Source organism: Alternaria novae-zelandiae (genome assembly GCF_023758075.1).
Source record: "Alternaria novae-zelandiae strain BMP 2774 chromosome Unknown scaffold_2, whole genome shotgun sequence".
NCBI lineage: Eukaryota > Fungi > Ascomycota > Dothideomycetes > Pleosporales > Pleosporaceae > Alternaria > Alternaria novae-zelandiae.
This window is the reverse complement of record NW_026056962.1, coordinates 1,798,461-1,817,399: the sequence shown is the minus strand read 5'-3', so window position 1 is coordinate 1,817,399 and position 18,939 is coordinate 1,798,461. Positions and strand designations below refer to the sequence as shown.

At 52.6% G+C, this 18,939-nt stretch overlaps 8 protein-coding genes across 8 annotated transcripts; 3 read left to right on the top strand and 5 right to left on the bottom strand.

The window, feature by feature from the left end:
• Positions 1 to 132: 132 nt before the first annotated feature.
• On the bottom strand, positions 133 to 1,739 carry J4E88_001636 (uncharacterized protein; the record flags this gene model as incomplete). Its single annotated transcript, XM_049395305.1, has 2 exons — positions 133 to 173; positions 236 to 1,739. The coding sequence occupies 2 exons, from the start codon at positions 1,737 to 1,739 to the stop codon at positions 133 to 135; spliced, it is 1,545 nt and encodes a 514-aa protein (XP_049259169.1).
• A 1,183-nt stretch (positions 1,740 to 2,922) lies between these two features.
• Positions 2,923 to 4,589, top strand: J4E88_001635 (uncharacterized protein; the record flags this gene model as incomplete). Its single annotated transcript, XM_049395304.1, has 4 exons — positions 2,923 to 2,980; positions 3,034 to 3,488; positions 3,542 to 3,905; positions 3,967 to 4,589. The coding sequence occupies 4 exons, from the start codon at positions 2,923 to 2,925 to the stop codon at positions 4,587 to 4,589; spliced, it is 1,500 nt and encodes a 499-aa protein (XP_049259168.1).
• Positions 4,590 to 4,887: 298 nt separating this feature from the next.
• On the top strand, positions 4,888 to 6,264 carry J4E88_001634 (uncharacterized protein; the record flags this gene model as incomplete). Its single annotated transcript, XM_049395303.1, has 1 exon — positions 4,888 to 6,264. One exon carries the CDS (start codon positions 4,888 to 4,890, stop codon positions 6,262 to 6,264), a length of 1,377 nt encoding a protein of 458 aa, XP_049259167.1.
• A 287-nt stretch (positions 6,265 to 6,551) lies between these two features.
• Positions 6,552 to 9,998, bottom strand: J4E88_001633 (uncharacterized protein; the record flags this gene model as incomplete). The annotated part of the gene is made up of 3 exons (XM_049395302.1): positions 6,552 to 6,825; positions 6,885 to 9,442; positions 9,501 to 9,998. 3 exons carry the CDS (start codon positions 9,996 to 9,998, stop codon positions 6,552 to 6,554), a joined length of 3,330 nt encoding a protein of 1,109 aa, XP_049259166.1.
• A 444-nt stretch (positions 9,999 to 10,442) lies between these two features.
• J4E88_001632 (uncharacterized protein) lies at positions 10,443 to 12,368 on the top strand (the record flags this gene model as incomplete). Its single annotated transcript, XM_049395301.1, has 1 exon — positions 10,443 to 12,368. One exon carries the CDS (start codon positions 10,443 to 10,445, stop codon positions 12,366 to 12,368), a length of 1,926 nt encoding a protein of 641 aa, XP_049259165.1.
• Positions 12,369 to 12,418: 50 nt separating this feature from the next.
• Positions 12,419 to 13,087, bottom strand: J4E88_001631 (uncharacterized protein; the record flags this gene model as incomplete). Its single annotated transcript, XM_049395300.1, has 1 exon — positions 12,419 to 13,087. One exon carries the CDS (start codon positions 13,085 to 13,087, stop codon positions 12,419 to 12,421), a length of 669 nt encoding a protein of 222 aa, XP_049259164.1.
• A 631-nt stretch (positions 13,088 to 13,718) lies between these two features.
• On the bottom strand, positions 13,719 to 14,504 carry J4E88_001630 (uncharacterized protein; the record flags this gene model as incomplete). The annotated part of the gene is made up of 1 exon (XM_049395299.1): positions 13,719 to 14,504. One exon carries the CDS (start codon positions 14,502 to 14,504, stop codon positions 13,719 to 13,721), a length of 786 nt encoding a protein of 261 aa, XP_049259163.1.
• A 1,499-nt stretch (positions 14,505 to 16,003) lies between these two features.
• Positions 16,004 to 17,292, bottom strand: J4E88_001629 (uncharacterized protein; the record flags this gene model as incomplete). The annotated part of the gene is made up of 4 exons (XM_049395298.1): positions 16,004 to 16,408; positions 16,458 to 16,644; positions 16,764 to 16,870; positions 16,927 to 17,292. 4 exons carry the CDS (start codon positions 17,290 to 17,292, stop codon positions 16,004 to 16,006), a joined length of 1,065 nt encoding a protein of 354 aa, XP_049259162.1.
• Between the last annotated feature and the right edge of the window lie 1,647 nt (positions 17,293 to 18,939).

The window sequence follows — 18,939 nt, the reverse complement described above, 5'->3', positions numbered from 1 at the left end:
ATTTTGTCCACAAAAGGCTGCAATCTAGATAAATGTACAATATCCTGCATCTGAGGAGGTCATAGTACAAGAGGTACGAGGGCCACAAGAAAGCGTGATCATTCGACAACCAGGGCAAAGAAATGCTACGCCTTAGTAAACGTCATCCACCTCGTCAGGCGGACCCTTGAACTCTGGGCAATGTCAGTAGAGGCTCCAGCCGTGCATGACCATGCGGATAAACATTGGAACTTACTGTTTCTGCCAGAGAGCGCATACCATAGCCCGCTCAAACACGCAAAGCCGATCAACACGACACTAGCGTAGTTCATCGAAACCTCGGTAACAGGAAGCGCAGTTGGCATGCTAAAGAGCACCAATTCGAAGAGGATCCATGCCACAGCACCGATGTTTGCTGCGGTGCCCACCAGACCACCAACATTCCACTTTGCATGTGCGACTTCTCTCCTACCGGTGAAGAGAGAGATGGCGATAGGAACGAGGTACCCGATGGCGAGTGCGATGACGCCGACTGACGCGAAAGCAGTGAATGCACTGCTGGAACCAAGATTGATGAGACCGAGTAGCATCTCGATGACTGTGACGAGCGTGAGCGAGTAGATGGGCCGATCGGCAATAGTGCGTGTCCAGAGGCCAGCGAGAGGAAGCGCGTTGTCGCGGCTGAACGCCCATGTGCAGTGTGAAGCAGCAGTCGTGATTGCAATGGCGCAGAAGAGAGTAACGAATAGGACCATGATCATTAATATCAGCGCTCCTGTCTTCGAGCCCATGATAGAGTATATCACGTATGGAAGCGCTTGACCGTAGGGTGCGTTGAGGACGTCTTCGAGGGGTGGTAGCGTAAAGCATAGCGGTAGGACGAATAAGAGCGATGCGAGACCACCGAAGGGTATGCAGAGAGCGATGGCGCGAGAGACTTCAATCTCGGGCTGGGCGCACTCTTCCGTCATTGATGTCACCATGCCTATGGCGGAGAAGGCGTATGCTGGTGGGAGGAGACCGATGAAGAACGTAAAGCCCGTACCCCAGCCCGAGAAGCTGCTGTCGTAGTTGCCGAGCGCGTTTGAGGCCGAATGTCGCCCTTGCTGAGCGCGGACCGAGAGGGCGACAAGAAGTGCGATGATGGTAACGAAGTTCCATACCGCGGCCACGGAGTCCACATACGGTAGCAGCTTGTCTCCTAATGAGCAAACAAGGAAGACCAGCAGACACAGCGCGTAGAAGATGAGAAGCAGCTCCCAGTCCGATGCTACCCACTCTGGGTTGTAGATCGATACCGTAGCCGCGATGAGGGAAGCGAAACCGAAGTTGACAGAAAGTGCAATTGTCCAGTTTCCGATGAGCCAGAACCAGCCTGTCAGGAACGAGACGATCTTGCGTGTCCTCTTGCGCTCACCACAGAGCCGGTATGACCAATAGTACACACCAGAAGATGTTGGATACCGTGATGCCAGCTCTGCAAGCGAAATTGCGACACAGCCATTGAAGAACAGGACAACCAGTACGCCGACGAATATCGACAGTTGGCCACCACCATAGATGGCGCTCATCAAGGGACCGCCAATACCATAGGGCACTGCTACGATGGCAAGGCACATACCCAGAACACTAATGAGCGACCGGTTCTTCGTGAGCTGCGCATCGTATCCCAAGTGGACGTGCTCAACGACACCCTCCTCGCGGGTAGTCACCGGACCCATTGGATTGCCGAGCTTCTTCTCGCTGTTGGTCGCCGACATAGTGGGAAAAGAACGATTCTCAAAATCAGGAGGGTAGGAATGATGCAGCGTCGAGTGTCTGCACGAGGTGAATGAATATAGCTGTTACAGGCAGTTCCATCTCATGCCGTACATGCGCTATGCTCGACAATGTGGCGTCCAACATGATAAGATATGACGATAGTTCATTGTCCACAGATAGCGAGCATCGTCCATACTGGCTCTCTACCCCGGACTGAAGTGTCTTGATTCGAGGTCAAGCCTGTATTGACTGCATCTCTACTGACTCGTCAGAACATCGCTTCGAGATAAGCGGTGGCTTGAATAGTTTTGCGGACTACCATATGATAAAACAACCAAACCGGAAGTTCTAGCGTCAATATAGGCTCCAGAGTGCTCGGTTTTCCCTTGTGCATGGTGCAGCGATGCCCTGTTTTGGAAGGATGATAGGCCTCTGGTAGTCGTTTCCGGGGCCCCAGATTTCGCGTGTAGAGCGCTCGCACATGACTTTGGTGAAGGAAAAGCTTATCTTTCGCTCAAGCCTTAGATGCGCCGTCAGATCCGTGCCGCTGGAAACATACCAGAAACGTCTCGAAGGTCTGAACAACGACTATGCCCGGGAAAGCAGTTTGGAGGGCAATGTCAAAGCGTGTGCTGGCGTGCTCGAGATGCCGATCGGACATTTTGGCCCTGACAGTGGAGCCTCTGCATTAGTGTGGTACTAAGCCGAAGATGGCAAGTTGACGGGCAAAGATGGCCCTGAGAAACGCTGGCTACCTTATCACTTGAGGAAGCCACTGGCCAGCGCAAATTGTGGACATTTTGATCAAGTCGACGCCAAAGTGTTCCTTTGGAGTTCCGGGTCTGCCGTGTGGAACGCCTTGTTGATGGACCCACATTCAGGAAACCACCACATGCCTTCGGCAGCGCGTCTTGGTCAAGTTCTTGTCTGTTTTGGGAAATTCAATGGGCATAGCTTCTTGTCGTAGGACGATAGGCATTGCGAGTCCGAGTATGATCATGTGGAACCAAACGTCCTTGTAACCTCGGTGCGGGGTGGGTGTGATGAAGACGCGTTGATTGAGGGCGCAGGTTATGAAAAGACCAAAAGTCCAGCTCTGTCCTTGAGGTGCATCTTTCTATCCTCGTTGCATAACACTTCCTGCATCTTAACCCTTCTTCTGCCGCATACATATTTTCCACAATGGCCCAGTCGATCGACCTTACAGCACCTAATGGCGCGAAGTGGACGCAGCCCACTGGTAAGCATCAACAACTCCCAATATTGTAGGCGTGAACAACTAACATTGGTTAGGTCTCTTCATCAACAACGAACTTGTCCCCTCCAAATCCGGCGCAACACTGGAGTCGATAAATCCTTACGACGAGTCCGTAATCGCAAAGGTCTCCGCCGGTAACGAGGATGATGTAGATGCTGCAGTCGCCGCAGCACGAGCTGCCTTCAAGTCATCCGCATGGCGCGACATTTCCGCCGCCGAACGAGGGCAACTGCTGTGGAAGCTCGGTGACCTTTGCGAGAAGAACAGCCATATCCTTGCTACCGTCGATGCATGGGACAACGGCAAGCCTTACCAGCAAGCCATGGACGAAGACGTCGCTGAGACTATCTCGGTCTTCAGATACTACGCAGGATGGGCGGACAAGGTGTATGGGCAGACGATTGAGACGAGCAATGCGAAGCTGGCGTATACCAAACACGAACCCCTTGGTGTCTGTGGACAGATAATCCCATGGAACTTCCCTGTCATGGTATGTATCCATCGACTCCGGCTGGTGTAATTCAAATCTAACAAGCCTCATAGATGGCTGCTTGGAAACTCGGTCCAGCATTAGCTTGCGGAAACACCGTTGTGCTCAAGCCAGCAGAGCAGACACCACTTGGGGCACTATTCCTGGCCACCTTGATCAAGGAAGCTGGCTTCCCTCCAGGTGTGGTTAACATCGTCAACGGCTACGGCAAGAGCGCAGGCTCACGGCTTTCTGAACATCCGAATGTCGACAAGATTGCTTTCACAGGAAGCACCATTACCGGCCGAGCCATCATGAAGGCAGCAGCAACGAACCTGAAGAACATCACTTTGGAGACTGGCGGCAAGAGCCCACTTCTTGTATTCGATGACTGCGATCTCGAACAGGCTGTGAAGTGGTCGCACATGGGTATCATGGGTAAGCTCCCTTCTCTTTGCAACGTCCACTTGCCGTACGCAGGACTAACCGAGCTGTCAAGGTAACATGGGTCAAGTCTGCACAGCGACATCCCGGCTATATGTCCAGGACACCATCTACGACAAGTTTCTCGAAGCATTCAAGAAGCAGACCAAAGAAGGTACCAAGATTGGTTCGCAGTTCGATGCCGACACCAACCATGGACCTCAAGTCAGCAAAGCTGCCCAAGAGAAAATCCTCGCATACCTCGACACAGCGAAGTCAGACGGAGCTGAGCTCGTCTTGGGCGGCAAGCAGAGCGGCATACCAGAGAAGGGATACTTCGTCGAGCCGACTGTTTTTGCTAACTGCAGCAATGACATGAGGATTGTGCGCGAAGAGATTTTCGGCCCCTTTGTTGTTATCCAGAGCTTCAAAACGGAAGACGAAGCGGTCGAGAAGGCGAACGATACAGAGTTCGGATTGGGAGCGGCTGTGTTCACTCGGGACATTATGAGGGGCCATCGTGTGGCAGGTGCGATCGAGGCGGGTATGGTCTGGATCAACAGCAGTCAGGACTCGCATTTCGGTATCCCCTTCGGTGGCTACAAGCAGAGCGGTATTGGGAGGGAGCTGGGCGCGTATGCGCTGTCTGCGTACACGCAAGTGAAAGCTGTCCATGTTAACTTGGGCACGTTCTTGTAGACTTGCGCTTAATGGATGATGATTGGATATGTACCATTCCGATGTATCGCTACACACGCAATGTGGTTGTTTGAAGGATGATGATGCTCCTACCCAGATGAGATCTTGGGTGATGGGTGATGACGCAGCGTGTCATAGTCGCGTCGCGTCGGATTAACACCGCTCTACGCTTATCTCCGTCTCAGCAACCGCCAACCAGCAGCACCTGCCACGACCACTACCGCAATTCTAGACTCGACACCCGTTCCTAAGCCCCTCTCCGTTCGAAAGCCAGTCATCGCATGCGCAAAACCCTACAATGGTCCTCGGTTTCGAGCGCATCAACGAGCGCACCCAACGCCCGAACGCGCACATAAACTTCATACGCACACTGCCCGGCCCGACATCGTCCACAGCGGAAAACATCCTGAACCGCGTTGCAGCGATATGTTATCCCTTTATGAAATCGCACATGATCCTTGTTCAGGCGCTCGAAGAATTCCCCTACAACACCGAGTTTGTCGGTCGCAATTTCAATGCCGGCGAAGTCATACAACTGGTGCTCAGGGACCGAAATGGAAGATGGCTGCCCCAGAGGATGGTGGAGATGGTCATGGTTCATGAGCTTGCGCACTGCAAACAGATGAATCATTCAAAGGCTTTCTGGAAGGTTCGAGATGGCTACGCGGTGGAGTTGAGGGCGCTCTGGGCAAAAGGATACACTGGCGAAGGACTGTGGGGTAGGGGTAGAGATCTGGATACAGGAGCCTTACAAGCGAGCGATGGGGAGGCTGTGGATGTACCCGAGCATCTATGTGGTGGCACATATGGACGGAAGGGAAACAAGAGGAAGAGGGGTGGAAAGGAGAAGCCCATGCTGAGCTATGCGGAGAGGAAGCAACGAAGGATACTGAAGAAGTTTGGGGCTAGAGGCCAGGCATTGGGTGCCGATGATGACACAAAAGTCAAGCTGGAGAAGGGCGTCCCAAGGAAAGGCAAGCCTAGGGTCGCTGGTAGTGCGCGAGGACGAGATCTCAGAGCTGCGGCGGCATTGGCACGTTTCGAGCCAGTCAAGAAGGAGGAAGAGGTCGTGATAAAGAAAGAGGAACCGTTATCGGACAGCGAAACAGAAGACGAGTTCGTCGAAGGCGATCAAGACGGCGCAGCGGTAGACGTAGATGGCAAGAGCATGTTCGACGACAAAGGTCGCGCCCTGGTCAAGATCTGCGAGGACGAAGACGACAAAGATGGCGATGCAAGGAGGGAGATGGACGAGATACAAGGTTTTGCGCCGCAGCCCAAACCAACGAAGAAGACAACCTCGTCCAAAGCCTCGAGCAAGCCAGCACCGAAGCCAACGAAGACTCAAACTGCATCAAAGACTGCCTCGCGATCCACTGCCAACCCAAAACCATCATCAGGCCCTGGCAACTCCCTTCCTGAGATCTTCAAACCCCGCCCCAAACCAGACACTTCTGCCTCCCAGCACCAATCACCGCAGAGCTCTGCCTGTTCCATGTGCTCCCTTGAGAACGAGGCCGGGGCGTTGACCTGCGTCGCTTGCGCAAACGTATTAAAGAAGGACTTTGTACCCGACCACTGGCGATGCAAGAGCGCTGCTTGCGAGGGAAGCCAGTACGTCAACGCCGGGGACGCAGGTGCTTGTGGCGTTTGTGGGATGACTAGGAAGAAATAAGATGGTCACTACGCAGTGAAGCAGCAAGGAGAAGAGGCTAGTGGCCGCAACGATGATGGAACAATTATGATACCCAATTTCCTGAAGAAATAACAACACCGTTGCAATGCACTGCATTCCGAGCAGATCAGATCCAGATGTCATGACTTCATTCCATGCAATAACGCTACGCTAAAGTCGACAGTGGCAAACCACAACACCCATCCCATGATGATCAACACCAAGCTATGCATAGAAATGACCAAAGAACGCCTTTCGCCTCCCACCGTTCACGGGTACTGCAAGTCCTACCGCGCAATCCTCAGGTGTGAAGCTCCCAAATTCTTCCTAGCGCTAGTCGGCATGCCGGCGCCCCTTCCACTATTCCGCCTCATACCCTCCAACTTTGCCTTGAGCTGTTCATGTATCTTCCTGTTCTGTGCCCAGCCATCGGCCAGCTTTTGCATTCGAATAGCGGCGATGACAGCGAGAGCTGCAGATTTGAGCTTGGGTCGACGGTCGTGGACGGTGATGTCGGGGGTGATGCCCATCTGAGAGATGAGATTGAGGTCTTCTTGATTACTGGGAGGTGTTAGTGGTTGTCCTGCATAGAATCTCTGGTAAAGGGGGTGGCGACATACCATTCATTGTAAGTCTGAATCTGCATCAAGAAGAACTTCTTTTGGTACCCAAGGGCTTCCCGGAACGCCTCTGCTCGCGAGCATCGTGCGCGGAGGAACTGGATCTGCTTGGCGAGACCGTTGATCTCTTTGATATGGCGCTTAGTAAGGGCTTCGGCCTGTTCGTCCAGATCAATCGCATCCTGGTTGGCCTTTTGTTGGATGGACTTCGAGGAAGCTTGGATGAGACGAAGCTGCGATTCCTTCTCACGGAGATGAGACTGTAGGTCTCGTAGTTGACGCTCAAGGGCGGATTGCTGTTCCCGTGCTGTCGACTTGGCTTCAGATAGAGATTTGCGGTGTTGAGCATCCTTGTCGCGGATCCGTCCCTCAAGATCGCGAATCTGGTTCTTAAGAGCGGCCTCTTGTTCGCGCTGTGCCGCACGGGTCTGAGATTGCAGGGCCCCGTTTTCATTCTCCTTTTCGCGTATCATAGATTCCAGAACGGTGATCTTCTCTTCGAGCGAGGCCTTCTCCTCGGCGACTTCGTCGGCATCCTCTTGCAGAACTTCTATTTCAGCTTCGAAGTCGTCCTTCTCCCGGCGAGCGTTCTCCTTGAGCTCCTCAAGTGCTTCCAAGCGCTCCTCTGCAAGTCGTTGTAGGGCATCAACTTGGCTCCTCTGCTCGTTCAGCTCGTCGCGCAAATTCTCTAGCTCGTCGTCGCGTTTGCGTACTAGGTCCTGCATAACATCGATTTGGGTATCGGGCTCGTCGGCATGGCTCCGTAACGCGTCAAGCTCGGCCTCGCGCTCGGTTATTGTTCGTCGCGCTGTATCCAGCTCCCGGGTCCTGTCACTAAGGTCATTCCTGAGTTGTTTGAGCTCCTTGAGTGTTGTTTCTTGTGCTTCAATCTTCCTCTGCAGGCCGGCGATATCGCGCTCACGAGCTTGCAACGTTGATTGCGAGTTCGAAAGATCTCGAGATAGTGCATCCCGTTCGCGCGTGATCTTCTGGAGCGCCTCGATCTGGGTGTCCTTGCCAGCTACAGCGGACCGTAAGTTGCGCAGTTCGCTCTCGATGTCTTTACGCTCCTGCCGCAGAGTAGCTACCAATGTGTCGCGGTCGTTGTTGCCTCTGCGCAAAACCTCCACTTGCTCATCTTTGCTCGACATCTTGGAAACCAAGTTGTCGCGCTCACGGCGAAGATTGTCACGTTCTCGTATGGCGTTGTTGAGCGACTGTACCTGAGCATCTTTGGTGTTGAGGTTTGAGCGAAGGCCGGTAAGCTCCTGCGTCGCATCATCGCGCTCACGTCGTACTCTTTCCAACCCATCCAGATCGCGGTCTTTCTGGTTCAGTTCACGTCGAAGCTGTTGCAACTGCTGTTCGTATGCGGATGCTTCCCGTTGTAGGCGTGAAATCTGCTGCATAGCGTCTTGGTGCTGCTTCCGGAAGTCGTCTAGCTCATCGGCTCTGGATTCAGCAGCGTCGACCCTCGATTGCAGTAGTTCAATCTCAACGCCCTTTTCACGAGTAATCTCGACCACCTTCTGTCTGGCATCGTTGGCGGATTGCTGCGCCAATTGAACCTGGTTGTCTCCCTGAGACTCCGCAAGCTCCAAACGTTCGCGCAGTGCATCCATCTCAGCATCCTTCTCGTTTTGAACGGTTTGGAGGCGCCGCTGCAGCTCTCGGAGCTCGGCATCCTTTTCGCGCTCCAGTGAACGTAGGCGCTCCTCGAGAACAGAGAGTTCCTGGCGTTTTTGCTGCTCTGCGACCTCGAGATCATGTTCCGCTTCATCCAGGCTCTCGTTCAACTCCCGAATTTCCTGGTCCTTGCTGTCGTCGGCGCTGTCGAGCTTGGACTTCAAGGCGTTGATTTCAGCGTCCTTCTCGCGCTCGACGGCACGAAGTTGTTCCTGGAGGTCCTCGATCTTCTCGCCCTGTTCAGCCACCTGCCGCTCCTTTTCTGTGGCGTCTTCTTCTTGCGACTGCTTGGCCGATTGCAGCTGTTCTTCCAACTCGGCGATGCGTTCGGCTTGGTCCCTAAGTTGGCGGTCCTTCTCCTCGTCACCGGCAGACTGGGAACTTTGCGCATTCTTCAGCTTCTCCTCCAAGTCCTTGATCTGTTCGTCCTGGTCGTCTAGCATCTCGTCCCGTCGGTTGAGCTCTGCTTGTGCCTCGTCCAACTCTGCTCTGACCTTGTCCAGCTCCTCGCTGTCGCCACTCTCTTCTTCCAGCTTCCTTTCGAGACGCTCCACCTCGGCCACGCGTTCGTCGGCTAGCCGTCGGAGCTCGTCCATCTCTTCCCGCATGCCTTCGTCGACGTGCCGTCGCTTGACCTTCTCGGCGTATTCCCGTAGCTGCTGTTTGTATGTGTCTAGTTCCCTCTCGGCGGCTTTGAGGTCTTTCGAGTAGTTCTTGATATCGCGCGCCATCGTGACCTTCTCCGACTTAAGGTTGATGTTCTCCTCCATGGCTTGTCGGTTGAACTCGGGGCCCATCTTCTTCAGGTTCTCTTCCAGGAAATGAATCTTGAGCTTTAGTCCGAAGTTTTCCTTGTCGATCTGCTCCAGACGCTGCAGTTGTGTTAGAACCTGTGAGTAGTCGTGGCCGGGTGAGCCCGGATATACATACCGCTTCCTGCTCTCTCAGCGTTAGCACATTGCCGTTTCCGTTGTCCATTTCGCCCTCTGCCCTTCTTGGTAGCGCGGTGGGCGTGCTCATAGCACTCGAGCTGGGGTCTGGCAGCTGTGTCCGGCCATCGACCGAATCGGCGAAGGAACTGGACTGTATGTCGTACATGCTCGCCTCGGGCAGCGGCGTATTGCTCACTTGGAAGCCTGGCTTCATTGCGGCGGGCGTCGTAATCTTGCCGTCGAGCAGTCCGTTGACCTGGCGCGTGCGATTCGCGGTTGCGCTCTTCAGCATGGGCGTGAATTCATTCTTCGCGGTCTGTTGGCGTCGAGATGCAAGCGGCTGTCGGGGGGTTCGGGCGCCGCCCATCTGTTTGAAGAGGTTGTCGCGGTCTGTCGGCGCATGGAATGTCTCCTCCATGCTGAATGAGGGCTCGTTGACTGTAAAGCGCGTCATATCGCCAACCTCGGTGCGAGGCGTGTCCGGTAGGTGCGCCATGGTATAGAATGTACTCTAGCAGCGCATGAGTGAGAGAAATAGAAAAGTCCTTTGGGGCGCACCTCAATAGTGCGGATGCATCATGTTCCACTTCATCATACTCCAGATGTTGTTTGTTTAGGAACGCTTGGACCACGACAGGGATACTGCCCGCCGCTAGCCCATGCAGGCAAGGACCCGAAAAGCGCGTCTGGAAGTCACGTTACCTCTTTGCCGCCTACACCAGAGACTTCAATCCAGGAATAAATGCTCCTCTGCTACTAAGTACATGCATTTCCGCCCCTCGAGAACAGTGGCAATACGAAAACACAACCTAAAAGTACCGAACCGACTATACCCGCACAAGCGTTGGGCTCAGTCTCGAAACGAACAACAACGAAGCCAAGATCCATCTGACTGGCTCCGAAAACCAAAGATAGCACCATCTGGAATATATCCTGGACCATGGACGGGCCACAAGACGACCTTAAGTGGTTTGGTGAAGGATTCGATGGCTTTCCCAAAAAGCTGCCCGATGATGTCGTGGAATACATGGTCTTCATCATCGATTCTAGGCTCTCAGACATCCAGACAAGAGAACGGTTACAAGCTTTCCAACGCGCTCTAAATGCATTAGAGAAGAAGTTTCTCAAAGAGTACATATGGCAGCGTGACTCTCTCAAGCTCGATCTAGTTCGCGAAGAACACCAGTGGCTGCTCAAAGGACGCTCTAACTACGGCGATAGTGTGGCAGACGAATGGCTTATTGTCTACTTTCTACGTGAACTAAGCAAAGAGTTCAAGGACGCATGGATACGCATATATGACAGCGATGGAGAGTTCCTCCTGATCGAAGCTGCCAATGCGTTACCGAAGTGGCTGAGCCCTGAGGTTGCCGAGAACAGAGTCTGGATCAACAGTCATCGCCTACTAATTATACCACTCGGAAAAGAAGAGGAGCCCGGCCCTTTGACTCAAGCACAAGCTATACAGATCATCGGAGCCACACCAGCACGACCACAGCAGTACATCAAGGTTGAAAAGGAGGCATTTCATCGCCTGGCTGGTTACCCGGCTGCCATCTCGGAGAACCAACATCATGCGACTCTTCCTCTGCCAAGGAAGGTTGCACATATCATGCATAGCAACCCGTCGTATATCGCACCAGTAGTCGAGGCCTTCTATCTTCGAGATCCCATCTCCATCCGGCTCATCCAACCCGAAAAGTCCAAAACCCCGCTCACGTTCCCACCAGAAGACTTTGTAGACGTCAGCGTTCGTTTCACTAAAGTTCTTTACGCTCAGCTTCTCGGTCAGCATTGGGAACCGCCCGCGCCATGGGACGCAGCACTGGAGCAGCTCGTCAAGTCTGGTAGACCAACCGAGAAGGCAGAGATCGGTATCAAAATCACAGCAGGCATGCAGATGCTTCTGTCGCACTCTTTATACACATCTCGCAAACCGACGCGTGAGATCGCCCTTCTACTAGAAGACTTAGAAAGTGGTGACGACACACTTCCTACCGACGCCGAAATCGCCGGTTGGCCCAAGCGTGAAGACGATGAAGGGTGGCTCAACATCGACTTCTCCGAGTTTGAGAAGGAGCTCGAAGGCAAAGGAAGCGGCAAGAAAGACGCGTTCGGTGACAAGAATGCGGAGGAGAATTTGAAGAAGATGGTCGCACGCTTCAACGACTTTCTGGCCGACAACGAAGCAGGCGCTGAGGGTGCTGATGGCGTTCTGGACCCCATGGATGTTGATAATGACTCTGACGCTGGCGGCAGAGGATGGGAAGACCCAGAAGACAGCGATTCGCCAGCCGAGAACGAAACTAAGAGCAAGGGAAAGAGCAAAGCGAAGGCCAGGAACAGCGAAGATGAGGATGACACGGATGAAGATGACGACGCAGAAGCCGATGCTGAGTACGCCGAGTACGAACAAGCTTTCGAAAAGTACATGATGCTACCCGCGGCGGAGAAGGCCATTCTCACAGAGGAAGCTCGCGCACTAGCGCTCGAACAAGATGCTGAGAAGGAAGAAGACGAAGAGATCCAGAAGCTCTCTGAGATGATGGAAGCTGAACTCTTCAGCCATGGCGCGCTAAACGTCAACCCCAAATCGGAACACAAGCCTGGAACAGGTCTCCTGTCCGACAGCAAAGGAAAGGGCAAGGGGAAGCTTCAAGAGGTCGCTGAAGAAGACGAGGAGGAGGATGACGATGACCTTCTGGACGAAGACTACAACCTCGCTGATAACATGCTGAAGGCGTTTAAGGGACAGGCTGGCATGGCGGGCCCTGCGGGCAACATGATGAGGGCGATGGGCGTGCAATTTCCACAGGACGCTGATGATGAGATCAAAGGAAGCAGTAGTAAGGGTAAAGGCGCGTAAGATGTCTAGCACGTACAACTATCTAGCCCAAAAAGTTCCGTATGAGTAATTTATGTCCCTTCCTCCATCCACTCATATTTATCTCTGCCCACTGCCACTTCCAGTGCCTCCGTCTCCACTTTGACCCCATTCTCCTCCAACGTAGCGTTGCGCATACTTACTAATCGCCTGTATATCGGCGAACTCTCAGCGACCAACTTCCTTCTTCTGTTTATTACCTCTGTCTGACTCTTCCCCTTTATCTTCAACATCTGCGCAAGCTCTTTGTCCTCTTTGCCCTCTACATACAAACGCAGAATCGCTTCGTCGTCTTCCGGAGTGAAATGACAAAGCTTTTTGCGCCGCTGTAGATCGATGACATCCTGCGGTACTTTTTTCATAACCTTGAGGGCTTGCCATCGAGATTGGATCGCTTCAATCGGGACGTTCATCTCGCGAGAGATGGCTTTGGGCTTTTGCATGCGGCGGTGTCCGTCGATCACAGCCGCATCGAGCTCGGGAGTCCAGTTTATGGTGGCGCTCACGTCTCTTTGTCGGATGATGGCGTAACGATGCTGAGTAGCATGTGCGGTACGGTGAATGACCTTAGCTGCTTGTTCATAAGTCATTGTCTCTATCTCAATGAGACGGATGAGTTGGCTTTCCTCATCGTAGTTCCAGCGACGCTTCTCGGCCGGGGCTTTCTGGGGACAGGATTCGCTGGGGTATAGGGCGTCCATATTGAAACAAAATTGAAGAGCGTCCTTTGAGTGTTAACGAGTTGAGTAAGTCGGTTTTGTGAGTGTTAGTGACTTTATGTGGGCATAGTAGCCGAGTATATATCTAGAGAGGAGAGTGGCGGGAAGCGTCAGCTGTGACATGTGTTAGGCACCAGAAAGTGATCACAGCTTGAACATGGATTCACTTTGTATCGAATGCGATCTCGTGCCCTGGCAAGAGTACACAGGCAGGTATTGTGTAGCTCGGAGAGGCAGTCCCAGTCTAGCGTAGACCCCTGCTAGGTAGCGATCAAAGTCATGACACCGAGTGAATGCGAATAGTCCCGATACGAAATAGCTCATTCTAGTAGTGCGATTGGCTTTTTTCACAACAAAAGCAAAGCAAAAAGGTCCTAATGAGTTCGGAAATAGATGAGTTGAGTTGGGCTTATGGCACTGTTGACCATGGGATCTAAGAAGACCCAGGAAGAAGGGTGCGCCCACCCGCCAGAAGTACTGGATGCTCATATGACCTGTGAAAAGTCCAATGCCAATATCACTGGCTCTATATCCTCCAAAAGTCATTCACATCTCCCTATACAATCCAAAGATCTTGGTTGTAGCCACCCTGCTCATGCACTGCCCATGCTCGCTAATCAAACACCATAAACTCCTCCATGAACTTGTCTGCCTCCTCGTCATTTGGATTCGTCCTCTCCTTCTCGTGATGATAGACCGAATGGACTGCCTGCTTGAACCACCGACCAAGGTTATACCTCACTTCCTCTTCATGACATTGACTGAGCCACCCAGGCGTGTGGTACAGGGCTGTTGCCGTCTTGCGACAGCTATTTTGCACAGCCCGCAGGACTTGACCGTGAACCTTCCACCTTCTGTCGTCACCGCAGACAGCGATCCCATATTCTCCAATATGCTCCTTCGTTACCGATGCCCACTCGGCCGCGAGGTAAGGTCCAACAACGCTGCGGAGAACGAAGCCGCTTTGTTCCATGAATACGCCGGAGGAAGGATGTGGTAGTTCGAGACAGATGTAATAGTAGTCGCCGTACTCGTACGCAATGCCGATTCTGTTCAAGTCTACAGTGTTGGGGTTGAAGGTGAAGAAGCTGTCTCGGAAGTAGCAAGAAGGGCCATAGTTGGGAGCGGGCTGGTCACTACCGGACGCCGGTAGAGGGGCGGTAGGATCGCTAACCTTTTTCGCAGTCTGGCGCGCTTCAGTGCCGGTCACCAGGCTGTCTGATCGTGCTTTGAATTTGGAAGCGTCTGGAGGAGATTTGACCGCGTCAGATGCGTTGTGACGAGGACGCCGTGTGATGATACTGTATGGATATGCGTTGACGTTGATTTTGAGTACCGAGATAATGTTAGATGCTTCCGTTACTGTAGTTCGCGAAGCACCGTATTCGCGTTCCGCCATTTTGTAGGTAATACGCTGTCAGTCAGAGGTGGTAGAAGGAAAAAGAATTTGGAACGAAAGGTAGAATCGCAAAGATTGAAGTCGCGTTTGTGACAATACCTAGTAGATCCTTGTGACGGAGGGAGCGAGCCACTTTAGGTGACGTAGAGTTCGCACTGCATCTCGCAACTTCAATTCAGCTTTTTAACGTCTTTCGGTTTCCTTTTTCGCTTTATAGTAATCGTTCGAGGCTCGTCGACCATAGTTCAGCGCAGTGCTACGGGGAGTGGATGCCCGCCCCACTACGAGCGTCCAACCTTGGAACAGAAACGTCGCATTGGGGGTCACTCGCAAAGTGAAAACTAGACCAATGTAAGTCCAGGTGATTTACGGATATAGCGTACGTGACCTCCGAGAATTCGTGGACTTCGCTAGACATCCACCTCACTGTCACTGTCGGTCCTGACACCCAGCGTATCCACCCAATTGTCTCCACCTCAAGCATAATGTCCAACCCAAATTCTCTACCAGACATCGAGGCGGTCCACAGAAGCGTCGGACTGATCACGGCCTCCTCCGCCCCACTACCCATACCTACTGCGATTATCGCTGATCAAGGCGCCTACTGTAATGTAATCTGCACGAAATACATGTGAGGCACAGACTGACGTCACACCCAAACATCTAGACATGATCTGCTTCGAGCCCGACAACGCCGGTATCATCACGACCCCGCCGCTCTCTGCAAGGAAAGACTTCGTCGCCGCAAACTATCCAGACCTCATTCAAGCTTGGAACAGGAAGAAAAAGGATGACTGGGAAGAAGCGGTACGGATGAAGCAGAGCATTACCGACTACGCGTTCTTTTTCCGGGGTAGGCAGCGCGCTGGCGTATTGGCAAGACGCGACGCGGGAGTAGCATGCGATCAAAAGTTGCTCCCGGGGATGAAGCGCCATTTCGGTGAGTTGCGACCCTGTGCAACACATGCTCGGGAGCGGGGTACCTTCCTGGTCTGCAACGGCTGTCGTGTCGCGCATCATGCGCAGGTAGAGCGAGACTTCGAGCGGAATCTCCTGATGACGGAAGGAGCGCGCGTGCCAGTGTGCGGGTTCTGCGCAAGGAGGTCGGTCCTGGATCTCGGAGAGGGACACCGAGGTTGTGCATGCGATCAAGACTGGCAGTGTTTTCGGTGTCGAGAGGACTTTCTCAGGAAACTCGCAAAAGCAAGGCAGCGGTCGCACGTGGAGGGGAAGTGTGGGAAATGCGATAGTGTGGATGACGTCGTGGAGCATGTGAAAGTATGCCTCCTCTGTCAGGGAGTGAACGTGTATAGCAAGCATGTGTGAAGGATGTTGAGATAAGACAAGAGCGGACATTTCGGACTCGTGTTTTGGAGCTTCATGGAGAAAATACATAGCCGTTGCATTAAGAAAGCCTACTTTGCCTGGAACAACGAAAATGCAATAGCAGCATTGACGAAGTTGAACCAAATGCACGTCGCTCTTTTTTTCGCGCAACCTCAGTACCGTGGCGTGAGTTTGACATCTAGCTTCCCCACTATGATAGTAAAGCAGTCTCGGGTCTTGTTCTCGATTGTACTGCCATCCTCACCCTCAGCAAAAGAGATCTCGAATGATCTAACAAGATTGGCAGTGACACTTCGCAGCTCCATCATGGCTAGCTTCTGTCCGATACAGTTGTACGGTCCAATGGAGAAAGGCAGATAGGCACGTTTGTCGATGATAGCACCAGGTCGTTCGCAGGTCCATCGCTCTGGCATGAAAGACAGCGGCTCTTCAAAGTATCGTGGGTCGCGTTGCAGGCTGTAGAACGGCATCCATACGTTAATTCTTCCGGGTATATATGTGCCGTTGGGTAGAGTTATTCCCTCAGGTGGTGTCTCGCGCTGCGCTCCGGAGGGTGTCTGAATGTGTTAATGATGTCAATGATGGCCTCCTTGGGTGAATACTTACAGCAGGATGAAGGCGCAAAGTCTCGTTGATTACCCCGTCCAGGTAAGCACACTCGGTGACGTCTTCAACATTAAGATGCGCTTTCTTCGTTTCGATTTCATCAATTGCGGTGCGCAGCTTGGCTTGGGTCTCCAGATTCTTGCACAGCTCGTACAAAAGAAATGATAACGTTGCAGCCACGGTATCGCTGATGATCATGTCAGTATTCGGGACTTTAGCTGGAGGTTGCAACAGGATCAAGTGCAATGCCGTATCTAGGCAAAACCTCGTAACGCCTGGCACCAAGTACTTCATGGGGTTGCTTACCTGCCCGCTATGACCAGAAGCCGCGAATCAGAATTCATCTCGGGCGTTATCCGGTCGTCATTTGGGTCCAGCAGAGAAGAGAAAACGTCCTTCTCTTTGGGTGTATCCTGGTATTCGTGAGAAAGCTTCGTTAAGATGGAGGTTATCGCCATGGCATGCGTACCTTTTTCCGCTCTTCGAGAACCTTTGCACTCCAGGCTATATGCTCAAAGAGGGGTCCAGAACCGACAGGTGTTAGTGCGATAAGCCGCATCGCCCAAGAGATGTGCGCAAAGACACTTATGGGTGCGTGGCTCTCATGCAATAGCTTGATGACAGGATCTTCTTTACCCTTCTTCATCATGTCAAAGCTGCGGTTGAAGCCGACATCTCCCATAACATCAAAGCTGTAGAAGTTGACCCAGTCTGTAATTCGAACTGAAGATCGTGTAGCTCGCTCTTTGAGCTTGGACATGAGAGTAAGAGCATGGCGGTTCAAGCGAGGCTCATATTCGCGGAGAGCATTTGCGTTGAATGCACGATCCCACATCTTGCGCCTTTGTCGATGTTCATCTTTGTTAGTTGTGAAATGAAGAGAACGCCCTGCCACTTCGGAAATACTGTCGTATATAGTGTTCTTCTTGCACTTCGAAGTCGCTCCATGGATCAGAGGAACTGCGTCAGCGCAGTAGACCGTGACTTCTACATTTGGACAGGCAAAGTCAGTGTCTGTGTCACACACACCTTCATTGTCTTGGGCTTACCTCTAGGACCAGTACGAATGACGTCTTCTCCGTACTGCTGGGGTAAAGAGTCGAGCCATGAGAAATACTGGAAGTTGGTCGAAAGTACCCCGACCGAGATGCCGTATGACTTTGAGAATCGGGCGAGGAAGGGGCCAGGGAACTTTGCAATGTCAGCAAATCCTACTTGATCAACGTCAACGAAGCGCTTGCCTTCCGCAAGCGATGGAAGAATCCCCTATGCAGTAATATGCTGGCAATCAAGATGGCGAAATAGAATGTTGCCGTCCTTGCGGCAAGCTGGATTGCGACACCAAGAGATTTAGTGGACGTATCAGCAACATATTCCAGAGCTGCAATGCCTCCAAAGGCGAAAGTCCAGAACCCAATAACTGTGTGGAAGGTGTTATCCCAGTCACTTCGGTGAAGAGCATAGTGAGTTGCCAATGCTAGTGACGCGATTAATGTTTTGCTGTGTGCAAGCTCCATGATTCCGTACGACATGATAGCTGATGGGGAAGGAGATAAAATGTCTCGAGAGATGTTGGAATGATGAAGGGGTTGCTGAGACCATGAGGAGCTGAATGGAAGGTTGGACCCTGAAAAGCCGAACATTTGGACGGATCGTACGGGTGAAACGCACGATCTTGGAATTTCGTGTTAGCACGCGCGGCTGAGAGCTGCAGGTAAATTTTGACCAGAGCTGAGGGAGCACAGGATTTTAACAATCGCCATTGTGCTGCGGCGTAGTTGATGCAGCAAACATTGCCTCTGTCATGCTGTGCCTCCTATGCCCAGGTCTGAGGTGGATATTTTGGAATGCGCCTGCGGACCGTTAGCTTGCAGGGATTACGTGCTACCAAAGCGGGGCACTAACCTGATGGAGGCTACTTGGCAAGAGCTCCTTGCTTGACAATCGCGTCGCTGCACGATCTTTCTTTTCGGAACTCTACCAATCTCCAGTTACATGCCGAGGTCTCAGCCCCTAGGTACATCGAATGGTGTCACGACGTGCTTATAAAGCCACCACAACGTGGAACTATTCTCCTAACAGAACCTTGCTGATAAGCCCTAGGCTAAAGACATCCCGAGGCCTTGAACGTCTCTCGGACCTGTCGTTGCCAAGCAGTCGTTAAGTCTTCCTCGCTCGATCGAACCCTGTCATCTTCTGACTCGCAATCGCTGCTGAACATCTCTTGCCTGGAGAATTCACGGCTGATGGAGATGCCATTCTGCACGGCGACTCGGTAATGCACCTGGAAGTCAAGCCTGGAATCGATGCATGAGCCTGATCCATCCGCTAGCTTGCTGCGTGGTTGTGCAAGCATGTGGCACCGCATGTGAGATATTGTATCTGCCACTCTTCGCAGCCGCGGACGATCAAAGTTCCACTGTACGTTGAGGTGTTCGAGCGTTTCGACTTTCAATAACGGTTCGATCCAGGAAGCGACCCA